Source organism: Phycodurus eques, chromosome 1 (genome assembly GCF_024500275.1).
Source record: "Phycodurus eques isolate BA_2022a chromosome 1, UOR_Pequ_1.1, whole genome shotgun sequence".
In the NCBI taxonomy this organism is placed as follows: Eukaryota; Metazoa; Chordata; class Actinopteri; order Syngnathiformes; family Syngnathidae; genus Phycodurus; species Phycodurus eques.
Window position 1 is genome coordinate 9,781,672 of NC_084525.1, and position 13,556 is coordinate 9,795,227.

At 42.5% G+C, this 13,556-nt stretch overlaps 1 protein-coding gene across 10 annotated transcripts in view; it reads right to left on the reverse strand.

Moving 5' to 3' along the window:
* huwe1 (HECT, UBA and WWE domain containing E3 ubiquitin protein ligase 1) overlaps positions 1-13,556 on the reverse strand; it is a 64,959-nt gene that overhangs the window by 27,160 nt on the left and 24,243 nt on the right. For all 10 annotated transcript variants that reach the window (XM_061676194.1, XM_061676233.1, XM_061676213.1 and 7 more), the window contains 14 exons: positions 11,652-11,999; positions 11,319-11,441; positions 11,142-11,237; positions 10,763-11,032; positions 3,913-4,065; positions 3,711-3,838; positions 3,493-3,574; positions 3,197-3,373; positions 2,554-3,099; positions 2,240-2,435; positions 1,988-2,155; positions 529-677; positions 377-443; positions 13-236 (listed from right to left, as the gene is read on the reverse strand). In XM_061676194.1, the coding sequence (XP_061532178.1) occupies positions 13-236; positions 377-443; positions 529-677; positions 1,988-2,155; positions 2,240-2,435; positions 2,554-3,099; positions 3,197-3,373; positions 3,493-3,574; positions 3,711-3,838; positions 3,913-4,065; positions 10,763-11,032; positions 11,142-11,237; positions 11,319-11,441; positions 11,652-11,999 (2,727 nt within the window). The remainder of the gene's footprint in view (positions 1-12; positions 237-376; positions 444-528; positions 678-1,987; positions 2,156-2,239; positions 2,436-2,553; positions 3,100-3,196; positions 3,374-3,492; positions 3,575-3,710; positions 3,839-3,912; positions 4,066-10,762; positions 11,033-11,141; positions 11,238-11,318; positions 11,442-11,651; positions 12,000-13,556) is intronic.

A 13,556-nucleotide genomic window follows, 5' to 3' on the forward strand; every position in this document is an offset into this window, starting at 1 on the left:
GTTGTTACCCACCTCCTTAATAAGCTCAGACTGTCCTGCAGTGTAGCAGTAAGAGGCAATTAGTGTGGCAATGCCAACATAGGAGCGCACCAGTTCAGCCAGCAGTCTCAGGATGGTGGAGGTAGGCATTAGAGGTTTGCTCGCCTTTACCTTTGCAGCTTTAGCCTCCTCTGAGCTGCTATTCTTATCTCCCTCCTGCTCCTTCTTTTCCTCCCGCATCTCTTCAGGTGTAGAGGCTATGAAAGTACATGCAGTATATCACTGATTGTCTTTTGCCAGTTGTCTTGCAAGTTAAATTACACCATTTAAATAGTCTAAAGGTCTTTTTTATTTTTAAAATGCTACTTTGTGAGGCAACTAAAATGAATGTTTTCACCTTCTCCTTGCGGTGTGCCAGACTGGGACGACTCTGCCACAGCTCCATCTGCAGCAAAAACTTGAGTCTAGGAAAAAGGTTATAAACATAGTTACTATTTGTATGTTTTCACCACACAAGCTGAAATAAGGCTTATCATCAATAAATCTCACATTGATATGGAATGCAGACTGGGAGTCAAAGTCACTGCCCTGTCGAGTGAGACGGTACTGTTGGTAAACATCATCACCGACATCCTGCAAAATCTGGCACAGGTCTTGGCCACCAGGAACAGCAGCCACTCGTTCATCTGGACGTTCAGCTAGACCACAAAACAACAAAATGTTTAACCATAAAGTTCAAATGACTCCTACACAGAATTCGACTAGAGCTGCTGCTATAAAATATTGTTAGAACCTATTATTCCATCGATTTCTCAGATAAAAACTGATTTTGCATGAAATAATACCAATACAAAGTAAGTATGAGAGGTACAGGTATTTTTGTCCACTTGGGGTCGCCATTAGTGCCTGACCGTTTTTTATTTTTTTTAGTCTGATGCTGATATTTGGCAAAACATCACCATTTAAAAAAAATCAGACAACCAATTAATCGGCTGATTGTTTTAAAAAGTAAAAAATGAATAATATAACTTTGGTCCCTCTATATGCAGATATAGCATTTCTTTAAAAATTACATAACATTAATGGGTACTTCCATTGTATTTGGCCCATTTTCTCATGAAATACATTTAGAAAACAATAAAATGAAGAAAAAAATATTAAATAAAATGAAACAAATATCCAGTGGCCTCTTAAAAAAAAAATCCCAATCAAAATGTGACTTCGAACGCCGCAAAGATCATCTCTCGTGATTGGTCCGTTTTAGTCACATGCTGTGATGACGTACGAGGCGAGCCCCTGGATTCTACATACCATCTATGCCACCGCCTTCTCGATTGATTTTGCAGCATAATTAAACGTATCATCTGGTCATCTAAGTCCATTTGTTCTAGCAGACACTGTTCCACAGTCGCCATTTTTGTTGCTTTGTTCCTTGTTAGGGAAAGTAAAAACGGCTACCGGAAATGGCCCCAAAAATGCAGAGGAAACTCCACCCTGTGGTATCCTAGCCAATACCAGTTGTAGCAACACCCCAACTTGGAGGTGAACTGCAGCACATTTTCAAAACTGCGCGTGTGGGTTGCGCTCCAGTATGAAGGCAAACTACGCGTTGGACAGCCGCAGTGACCTCAGCGCGGGTCATTACAATACATTGTAACTAGCGGTGGTAGGCTATATTAAATCAGATAGCGATGTTTATATTACCTTGTGCCAGTGATTGTAGATGTGCTTTTGTGTAAACCAATTCTGCTTTGCTGTAGACGCATTGCACTTTTTCTTTATTAAGTCTGTAATTATCCCATACTTTGGACATTGTCTTAAATGCACTCTTTCTTCCTCTCTCAGCACCATCGCACAAACTTATTTCGACACGGAGTGGCGCATGGGTCTGCAGTAACATTATCCGTGTGGAGAAATTATCACTGCGAAGCTTCGAGGCAGAGATTATTGTCAATAAATCATTTGACGATTCATTGCAGCCCTATGTTTCCCAATTAAAATATCTTACGCTCTCCTGGAGCATGGTAGGCAGCCAAGGCATTGAGCATGTCGTATATGACCTCCTTGACGGTTTCAGGAATAGAAGGTAGCGGGGACAATTTCAGAGGAGTTGTTTTCACCAGCTGCACAGCATTAGGGCCCTTAATACGAAGATTTTCAAACTCATCGTCAGAGGCTATTGGAAACAGAAAACAAATTGAAAGAATTCAGATTAGGAAAAATAAATTGCCACAGCTCATGGAAATTTTTATTTACTCACCTGTGCCAGCTCCACGGGGTGCTGGCAGGGCAATGCGGACACAATTGCTCGCAGTTTCAGCAAAGCACTCGGGGTTACGGCACGCAGCAGGGCCCAGGACGCGCAGGATATAGTTAATTTCCCTTGAGCCGAGGCTCCCTGACACCACTCCTGAAGTGGTGCTACCTGCCCCACTGGTCACTGCAGATCTCACCACCTGCAGCAAAAGACAGTAACTCTTTGTACATTTACACAATTAAGTTCCTTTCCTAAAATATGTTGAGTTGAAATTAAGTGCAGTAACTAAAATACACCAAATCACAACAGACTCAAACCTTTTCCATAGTATGCCGCAGAGTAGCTGGATCCTCTATGATGTGTCTGAAGAGTAGCGTAACAAGAGGTGTGAAGCCATTGAACCCAGAGGTCTGTGTCAGCCCAAGAATCATCCGAGTGCTCTTCAGCTCAGCAAACATCATGGCATAGTGGTGATTTCGCGTCAAACGCAAACAGAGACGCAGTGTTGCATGGAGGGTGTCTGGGTCCACAGGGACACTAATCATGCTGACACAAGCACGGATGAGAATGGTGGTCATGTCGTCACTCAGGCCTACAATATCCGAGCATTGGAAAGAGTCAGACTCCTGGGAAGATGTGGGGCCAGATGTGACTTCCTTAAGGTGGCTAGAAACATCCTTGGGGGCACTCATTTCCACTGCTGCCCCAGAGTCAATATCAGTCTGAGTTTCTTCTGCTTTGCACCTGTCTCCCTCTTCTCTCTCAGTGTCTGTAATGCAGCCAGTCTTGGCTGGTTTGGGCAAGCGTGGAACCCTCTGAACAGTCAACATCACTGGCCGCCGGTTACCAGTCTCCTCATTTACCTACACCAAAGATTATGGTTATTAGATTAGAAAGGAACCCATACTAAAATCTAAAAAGAGGCCATCCCCATTTATTGCGCAATGACTTTGTGTATACCTGCACCATATTGTTAAACTGAACGGTGTATCGTCTGCGCCCAGCTGTGAAACGGACACTGCTCTCCCCAGCCCTCCATGCAGAGTCAATAGTGCTGTTGTTGGAGGCGCTGTAACTGCACCAACGCCCTGAGCGGTCATCAAACCATCTCCAGTTATTCCCATTAGGCTGAAGATACTTAAGAGAAATCAAAAGTGCAACACATTAGTAGTACCTAGGGATGTACACAACATTGAACATGTGATATAAAGCTCACACATGCTGTAACTACAATATATCAAAGAACTGAATTTTACCTTGTTCATTTGTGATCTACGCTTTGAAGACACTGCCATTTTCTCATAAAAGTCAATAATCAACAAGACTGGTGTAATCCACCTGTAGACAATGTATGTCGTAAATGGAGAAACAAGGGCAAGATTCAGGATTTGTGTACTCAGAAAAACAGGCGTAACATATGGTTAGGCAGTTATTCTTTATGTCACAGAGCCTATTTAGCCTCCTTGAAACTCACTTTGGCGTCTGGATGTCTTTCTGTTCTTTAGCTGCCTGCAGACAGGGCTGCACCACCTCAAGCAGCTTAATGAGTAAATCCAGAATGCCACTCCTCTCTACCACTGTGGTACACATGAGCTTCAGTTCCTTCGGAGAAAAAACAAACATTAGTATTGCCTGGGATGGCTGTGACTGTCCTGCAGTAAAAATAATCTGGATACCTCAAATAACAACGTGAGCAGCAGAATTCGAGTGGCCAGCTTTGATGCCTGGGGAAGTGTAGCCATCTGTTTAGTCCATTCCGACACTGTCTTTGTGTCACTGGTGGTCAGGGGCACAGCTGCCTTTATCAACACATCCGCTGCATCCCACACCTATGAACAATACTCACACTTAGGCTAGACTTATATCCATCCCACAACGATGACTAATACTCACACTTAGGCTGGACTATGTGTTGGGCTGCAGTTGGGAAAAAAAAATGTTAAAAAGTACCTTAAGCTAAACAGTAGGACTGGATAATAATGGAAAAAATGACATTGCGATTTTTTGTAAGCCTGAAATATACACTACATTGCCACAAGTATTCGCTCACCCATCCAAATACCGATATCAGGTGTTCCAATCACTTCCCTAGTCACGTGTATAAAATCAAGCACCTAAGCATGCACGTTTTACAAACGTTTGTGAAAGAATGGGTTGCGCTCAGGAGGTCAGTGAATTCCAGCATGGAACTGTGATAGGCTGCCATCTGTGCAACAAGTCCAGTCATGAAATTTCCTCGCTCCTAAATATTCCAGAGTCTACTGTCAGCTGTATAATAAGAACGTGGAAGCGTTTGGGAACGACAGCAACTCAGCCGCATGGTAGGCCACGTAAACAGACGGAGCAGGGTCAGTGGATGCTGAGGTGCATAGCGCGAAGAGGTCGCCAACTTTCTGCAGTCAATCGCTACAGACCTCCAAACTTCATGTGATCTTCAGATTAGCTCAAGAACAGTGCGCAGAGAGCTTCATGGAATGGGTTTCCATGGCCGAGCAGCTGCATCCAAGCCATACATTACCAAGTGCAATGGCAAAGCATCAGATGCAGTGGTGTAAAGAACGCTGCCACTGGACTCTAGACCAAATGGACACACTTCTCTGGAGTGACAAATCACACTTCTCCATCTAGCAATCTGATGGACGAGTCTGGGTTTGGCAGTTGCTGTCAAACTCCTCAAGTTTGCAGATGACACCACTGTCATCGGCTTCATCAAAGACGGTGACGAGTCAGCATATCGGCAGGAGCTGTGGTGCGGCCGACACAACCTGAAGCTGCACACGCTCAAGACTGTAGAGATGATCGTGGACTCAGGAGGCATCCTTCGCCACACCTGACCCTCACGCTGTCCAGCTGCCTTGTGTCAACCGTCGAGACCTTCAAGTTCCTGGGAATTACAGACTCTCAGGACCTGAAGTGGGCGATCAACATCAACTCCGTCCTCAAAAAGGACCAGCAGAGGATGTACTTCCTGCGGCTTCTGAGGAAGCACGGCCTGCAACAGGAGCTGCTGAGGCAGTTCTACACAGCGGCCATCGAATCAGTCCTGTGTTCTTCCATCACAGTCTGGTTTGGTGCTGCTACAAAAAAGGACAAACTCCAACTGCAACGGACAATCAAAACTGCTGAAAAGATTGCCGGTACCACCCTACCCATCCTTGAGGACTTGCACGCTGCCAGAACTAAGACAAGAGTGTGCAAAATCCTCTCGGACCCTCCACATCCCGGTCACCAGCTCTTCCAGCTCCTTCCCTCAGGTAGGCACTACCGATGAATGCAAACTAAAACTAGAAGACATTCCAACAGCTTCTTCCCTCTTGCAAACTTCTTAAACAGCTAACCTACAATTCCATTGTTGTCCACTGCCAATTTTTATCGTCTTGAGTTTGTTGTCACATTTCTGTCGGGCCAATTATACATACTCGTGCACTCATTGTAGTAGTTTGGCCACCCTGCACTATTTGCATATCTGTTGTCGACCAATACTGGCCACTCATCCCAGAGTAGCATCTGCCCCACTTGCACACTGACTGGGGCCTATCTGCAACATTTGCACAATCAACATTGTCCCAGATTATCGCGCTACTCGTCACTTTAAACTGGATACACTCCTTGAAGTCTCGACGCCCTTTGCACAATGGTCATTGCACCGGAGTATGGGTATATTAGTCATTCAAACTGCTCTAAGTGCTAGAGGACTCTGCATCTTTTGCACAATTGCCAAAAAAAAAAAAATTATTGTACGGGCATTACCAGATAACTAGCAACCCTTTATTGCTCAGTGACTGTTTTTCTCAATGTCTTTATGTCTCAAAGGTGTTCTCTGTCAATTGACTGACTGTTGTCGTACTAGAGTGGCTCCAACTACCGGAGACAAATTCCTTGTGTTTTTTTTGGGCATACTTGGCAAATAAAGATGATTCTGATTCTGATACCAAGAGGTTTTGGACAATTCCATGCTCCCAACTTTGTGGCAAAAGTTTGGAGATGGTCCCTTTCTCTTCCAACATGACTGTGCAGTAGTGCACAAAGCAATGTCCATAAAGACAGTCTGGTGTGGATGAACTTGACTGGCCTGCACAGATTCCTAATTTCTAGTTCTACTGTAGCACATACAGGAAATTCCTAAAACTATTAATTTGTTTTTAATACATTTTTGCTTTTAATTTGTAATCTTACACGTTTTAACATTGCATTGCATTAGTATTTCCATATTTGAGTGATTAGTTTAAACTAAAAAACATTGCTGTGCGCACCTTGTGCCTGGATCAGACTACAAAGATCGTAGCCCCTTTATTTGACCGATTTGCTATCGCGGCTGATATCCCAGCTCGGGCCCGACATATTTGTCAGGAACGACAAAACTCCTTGTCGCGTGACATAATCCACGACCAACGATTTGGCCCTACAACGGCAAAATGAAAAGTCTACAATGTTTGATTTTTTTCTTCCGTGTAGTGTGACTTCTGAAGAACCCTTCGACATATCACCTGATGTCGACCAATAAGATTACAACTTCAAAACAGTGCATCGGCTGTCTTGCTCGCCGTTTTAACATTTATTCGCACGCACAAACCAATGTTCACCGAAACAGAGCATAAATCGACAGAACACCAGCATGTTTACTTACAAACGTTAGTGGTAGCGCTAGCTAGTGAGTTACCATAATCTCGTGTATAATGTGCATTCCCCCCCCCCAAAAAAAATTGTCAAACCTCAGTTGTGAGTCTTCTTCCTTTTCTCCTATACCTATGTATAATATGCACATTTTATGAATGTATGCCGCCATCTAGGGGTTATCAAAAACCTGTACAATTTCATTCCACTATTCCACCGCCCCCTAGAGGTTATAAAAACGTTGTACACTTTCATTCTCGTATGCCACCTAGAGTATATGAAAAAGGTGTGGCCTACACTTTCATTCCAATATGACAGGGGTACACATGACTGCATATGTACAATTGTGTTCCCAAGTTTACATACCCAAGCAAAATTTGTGAAATATTGTTTTTCTTTTTTTAAATAAGACTGATGACTGAACAACAACCATCATTAATTTCTTTATGGTTATGTTTTCTTTAAAGAATTGTTCACATCTTACAAATTCTGCCTCGGTAATCAAACATATGAGCACAACTGTGCGTTCTCGTTTACTAAATAAAAGTAGGGCTGTGAATTTCAAAATAAGAGCAAGACAATAAAAAGAAAGTATGTGTTCAAATTAAGGGCTTAAATTCAGAATTGGTTTGAAAATACTAGCAAAATACAGATAATACTTCATGCTTCGATCATATGGGTAGAAGCAAAATCATGCATTGTAAAAATGCACTATACAAGGTTGAAGGGTTTTCCAGAATTTTGAGATCAATTTTGGGAGTGCGAATTATACATGGGTGCGCATTATACACGAGAAATTACGGTATATTGCCTGCTTGCGAACTGTATTAAAAGTATGTGGACATTACCTTAAGCTCTCCTTGAAGCATGGATAGTCCAAAACGTCCTCTGAAGCACCCAAGGACGACACCACACCTCTGGGCTGCTCCATGTGTTGTTTAAAAGGGTTATAATTTACTGATATATATTTTATTGATTTTTCGGTGCTAATCTCATTACAATGTCTAGTTTTTCTTATCACTATATGATAGCACTTAGATTAGTGTACATTCTTTTATTTGTTTAACATGACAGTTTTACAGTAACCTACAGCTGGGAGTGACAAATGAACAACAAAGCAAAAATGTTTTACCTCTTATTTGGATAATGTTTTGCGAGCTTACACAATTCACAGTACGATTGCGACTGGTGGAATGATGCGCAGAGTGCATGTTCTTTTGCCCCATACATTTCCCTGACCTTTAGATATAACTACTGCGCATGCTCACATCGCGATGACGATGACCAAACAATATATTGTACTGTTAAAAGATCCTTTATACCAAATGTCATCGCTAAACTGAACTCGACAATTCAACATATGATCTGAACTGCTCAACTTTATGTTCTATGTATTTTACAAGATCTGACGTATCTGTACTTTTATTTCTCCATCCATCCATTTTCTGAGCCGCTACTCCTCACTAGGGTCGCGGTCGTGCTGGAGCCTATCCCAGGTATCATCGGGCAGGAGGCGAGGTACACGCTGAACTGGTTGCCAGCCAATCGCAGGGCACATACAAACAAACAACCATTCGCACTCCCATTCACACCAACGGGCAATTTTGAGTTGTCAATTAATCCTCCATGCATGTTTTTGGGATGTGGGAGGAAACCGGAGTGCCCGGATAAAACCCACACAGGCACGGGGGGAACATGCAAACTCCACACAGGCGAGACCGGGGATTGAACCTCGCTCCTCAGAACTGTGAGGCAGACACTCTAACCAGTCGTTCACCGTGCCGCCTACTTTTATTTCTATTCTTACATATTCCTACACAGTCCTACAGTGGGTACGGAAAGTATTCAGACCCCCTTACATTGTTCACTCTTTGTTATAATGCAGCCATTTGCTGAAATCATTAAGTAATTTTTTTCTTCATTAATCTACACACAGAACTCCATATTGACAAAGTAATTGACATTTTCGCAGATTTATTAAAAAATGATGCTGCAATGTTTTTCACACCTGGATTTGGGAATCCTCTCCAGTTCTGTCAGGTTAGATTGTGAACGTTGGTGGACAGCCAAGGTCGTTCCAGAGATGCTCAATTGGGTTTAAGTCAGGGCTCTGGCTGGGTCATTCAAGAACAGTCACTAGGTTGTTCTGAAGCCACTCAGTTATTTTAGCTGTGTCCTGAACCTTCGGCCGAGTCTAAGGTCCTGAGCACTCTGGAGAAGGTTTTTGTCCAGGATATCCTTGTACTTGGCCGCATTTATCTTTCCTTCGATTGCAACCAGTCATCCTGTCACTGCAGCTGAAAAACACCTCCACAGCATGATGCTGCCGCCACCATGCTTCACTGTTGGGACTGTTTTGGACAGGTGATGAGCAGTGCCTGTTTTACTCCACACACATACCGCTTAGAATTACGGCCGAAAAGTTATATATTGGTCTCATCAAACCAGAGAATCTTATTTCTCACCATTTTGGAGCCCTTCTGGTGTTTTTTAGCGAAGTCCATGCGGGCTTTCATGTGTCTTGCACTGAGGGGAGGCTTCCACTCTGCCATAAATCCCCGACTGGTGGAGTGCTGCAGCGATGGTTGACTTTCTAGAACTTTCTCCCATCTTCCGACTGCATCTCTGGCGCTCAGCCACAGTGATCTTTCGGTTCTTTTTTACCTATCTCACCAAGGCTCTTCTCCCCCAATTGCTCAGTTTGGCCGGACGGCCAGCTCTAGGAAGGGTTCTGATCGACCCAAACGTCTTCCATTTCAGTTTTAAAGAGGCCACTGTGCTCTTAGGAACCTTAAGTGCAGCAGAATTTTTTTTTAACCTTGGCCAGATCTCTGCCTTGCCACAATTCTGTCTCTGAGCTCTTCAGGCAGTTCCTTTGACCTCATGATTCTCATTTGCTCTGACATGCACTGTGAGCTGTAAGGTCTTATACAAACAGGTGTGTGTAATCAAACACAGCTGGACTCCAATGAAGGTGTAGAACCATCTCAAGGATGATTAGAAGAAATGGACAGCAACAGAGTTAAATATGTGTCACAGCAAAGGGTATGAATACTTGTGGCTTTGTGATATTTCAGTTTTTCTTTAATAAATCTGCAAACATTTCGACAATTGTTTTTTGCTGGCAATATGGGTTGCTGTGTGTACATTAATGAGGAAAAAAAATAACTTAAATGATTTAAGCAAATGGATGCAATTTCAAAGTGAAAAATTTAAGGGTCTGAATACTTTCAGTTCCCACTGTATATTTTAATGTCTCTATCATAGGTTTTATGTATGACGATATCTGTACTTTAGTGCTGTCTGTCTCCTGTGCAGGTGAGCCAAAGAAGTTTGACAGAGAGTAAAACAACTCATTTGTTATCTGCGTACAACTCGGATGCCAACCAACCCCTACAATCACCTCTTAGGAACATTCTCATTTTGTCAGGAACATTTTGGTTTTGCCAGAGACAATTGTATCTCAGTCAAAACAAACACATGCTACCAGAAAGACTTCCAACAACATGACTACTTCCTTTCTACTTTCATAGATTTATTATATATCCTTCCTTTGAATAATTTTAAGTGCCTAAATAATGACAGCTTGGAATATTAATTGTTAAATATAGAATGTATTAATTTACAGATTGACACAAAGGAAAAATGTTATGTGGTGCTTTAGCAAAGCTAAACAAACAAACAACATTGCAGATATAATACTTTTAACCAGAGGCCCCTCCTCCTGGCTGACGTATACGATAACATTACATATTTATTCAAATGGACACATTCAGAATGTCCTGTGTGTGGCAGTGGTCAGATTCCAAAAACACAGCCTCATCTGCCCCTATGACATTCTGAGGGACGTATTCAGCAACACAATGGTGAAAATTGTAAGTGTAAGAAATAGTTAAGCTCTAAATCACTGACCTGGTCGACGACCTGGCCAAGGATGAGGTCTCTGTACTCAGGGCCACTTCTCTTGATTGCAGTCATCAGCAGGTCACAGAGCCGGTAGACTGTGTCAGGCAGCTCATCCAGAAGGTGAAAGCAGCCTGGAAGCATAGAGTCTGTGAAGGCGTGCAGCTCCTGTGGGTCCAGGGGTTCGGCCTCCATGAAGCGCTCCAAGCAGCGGGCCTCCTCCTCCTCTGCTCGCTCCCTGGCTCTCCTGTCCTCCTCCTCGCGCCGACGTGCTGCTTCCTAAGAGATAATTTCACCAACAACTTGTCAAAGTTATTCATTCATGACATTTCCTCTAACAACTGATGGTCTGGTTTTGAATGAAATTTCAACAGCGATAAAGATGCACCTCGGGAGAGTCTGAACGTTGCTCCATGCTGACCTCCTGGCCAAGTGACATAGCAATTGCTCTCATCATTTGGTCCTCTTCAGACATGGAAAGATCCTAGAACAAAAATTATTGACAGTTGCCTTAGTTTGAGTGACGATCATTTCAAAAGTGTGTTAATTGTGTTGTAAGATTTACCCTTACTGCTCCCCCAAGGTGAGGAGGTGGGTGCGTAAGAAGATATTCTGTGGCCTGCTCCATGGTACTGGTGTTCAAAAGGGCCTCCATGGCATGCTCTCTCGAGAAACCCATATCCATCAGCTGGAATATAAAACTTTCATTTTGTAACATGAAAAACTACTGTGCACAAACTGAAAAACAGACATTGTAAATTTATAAAATGGTTCACAGTTAAAATATTTTGAAGGACCTCTCATAAATTCTATTCTGAATTTCAGATTTGTATTTGATACTTGCATGCTGACCAAAATACAAACGCTCAAAGTACCTCAAAAACAAAATATGACATACCTGTGTCAGCTGAGCTTGGTTAACTTGGGGTTCACGTCTTGGAGTGGAATTAGTCGACTCCTCAGCTGATCCCCCTGCTGGCACTCCAGCAGCTGGTGCAGTGGTTGATGGTGTCTCTCCAGTGGTTGTAGATGCACCAGGAGCTCCACTTTGTGCCACGGAAGCAGAAGGAGCCCCCTCTTCATCTGGACGTACTGTACCTTCACTCTCCTTGGCCAGGCGCTCCTGGATAACTGGCTCCCCCCGGAGGATGTGGCAGAGGATGGCCAGCATGGATTCAGCCATCCTGCCTCCATACACTTTCAGCGGCTTCCTGTTCCATAGACTACGGATGCAGCTGAATGCAGCCTAGAGTCAAGGAAAAAGGGAGATGCAACATTTGTTGTCAACATTGTAGTTGACACCAGATCACCGATTCACACTTGGAATACAAAAAACACTTTTGCACCAACTCCATCCTACACAGACTAAAATAACACGTTTATCCATGCAGCCAGTCAACAGAATTTGACGTCACGGGGCTAGTTTTTAGCCCTGCCGCAAAAATCCAGCCAAAAGAAATGAAGAAAAGAGTCTTAACCTATATCTTGACAATTCAGTACTAAATAGTTTTTAGTCTTTGCACACATTTTCAGCAGTTCAAACATTTAATGTTTCTAGAACCAAAACAAGGATATGAGTTTGATGGACTTTTGGGGGAACACTTTGGTGTGATATTGCTTATAGAAAATCAGGTCAAAAACCGCATTAAAATTAAGAGTAAAACAGTATAACTTATCTTTCAACATACCAATTTCACACTAATGTAACTGGGAGTGCTGAATTCGATTTTCAACTTATGATGATTCTCATTGAAAGACAATAATTAAAGTAAATTGACATTATAATAACCAAAATATTCCCCCCAAAATAAAAATAATGAAGCTAAGATATTCAAATGTGGGCAGGAAATACCGGATGGATTTGGCTGAAACTTATGCACCTGTTTATAAAGATATTGTGTAGAACTATGAGGTTTGGTGCTCCACAAGTAATTCTAATTTTCAATTTTAATTAAATGTTTTAAATTTATTTTTTAAATTATGTCAGGGACCTTACCAAGGGACAGGTAACTTGGCTATTGCTGTGATCATGAAAGTAGTTAAATTAGTAGTGTTGCTACTACCCAACACTATTGTTTTTGGTTGGAAACAAAATATTATGTACAGAGCAAAGCGCGAGATCGTCTTATATTTCTGGCCTTTACGGACGGCTATCCCGTCGCAACGGATTATCATTCCCCATCCAAATGGACACACTTTTTTTTTTTTATAAAAACAGTGTCCAAAACTGCATACTGGTCGCGGTCATAACAACATCCTGTTTTTAGCTGTTGTGTTTCAGTAATCAACATCTTTTGGCTGAAAATAGAATGCACTCTTAGGCCATTTTCAGTGACTGAAAATTCTGTGCATCACTACTGACAAAAATATCCTGGGAAATAGTCAGTACAGATGGTTGAAAATAGTATCATGCAAAAGCTGTGAATATTTTATAGCTGTTATCTTGAGTGGATAGTACAGTATACAGTCCCCTCCAAAAGTACTGGAGGGGACTGTATATATATACATGTATATATATAGAGAGATAGAGAGAGAGAGAGAGAGAGAGAGAACGGCACATTTTGAAAACAACTACATACAAACAACTACATTGTTATATTTAAAAAAAAAAAAAAAAAGTTCTGCTCATTTGCTAACAAATAAAGCTTTATATTCAAATCACGGCAGCCGAATGCTTAGAGCGTAACCCTCACAGTTCTGAGGAGCGGGGTTCAATCCCCGGCCCCGCCTGTGTGGAGTTTGCATGTTCTCCCTGTGCCTGCGTGGGTTTTCTCCAGACACTCCAGTTTCCTCCCACATCCCC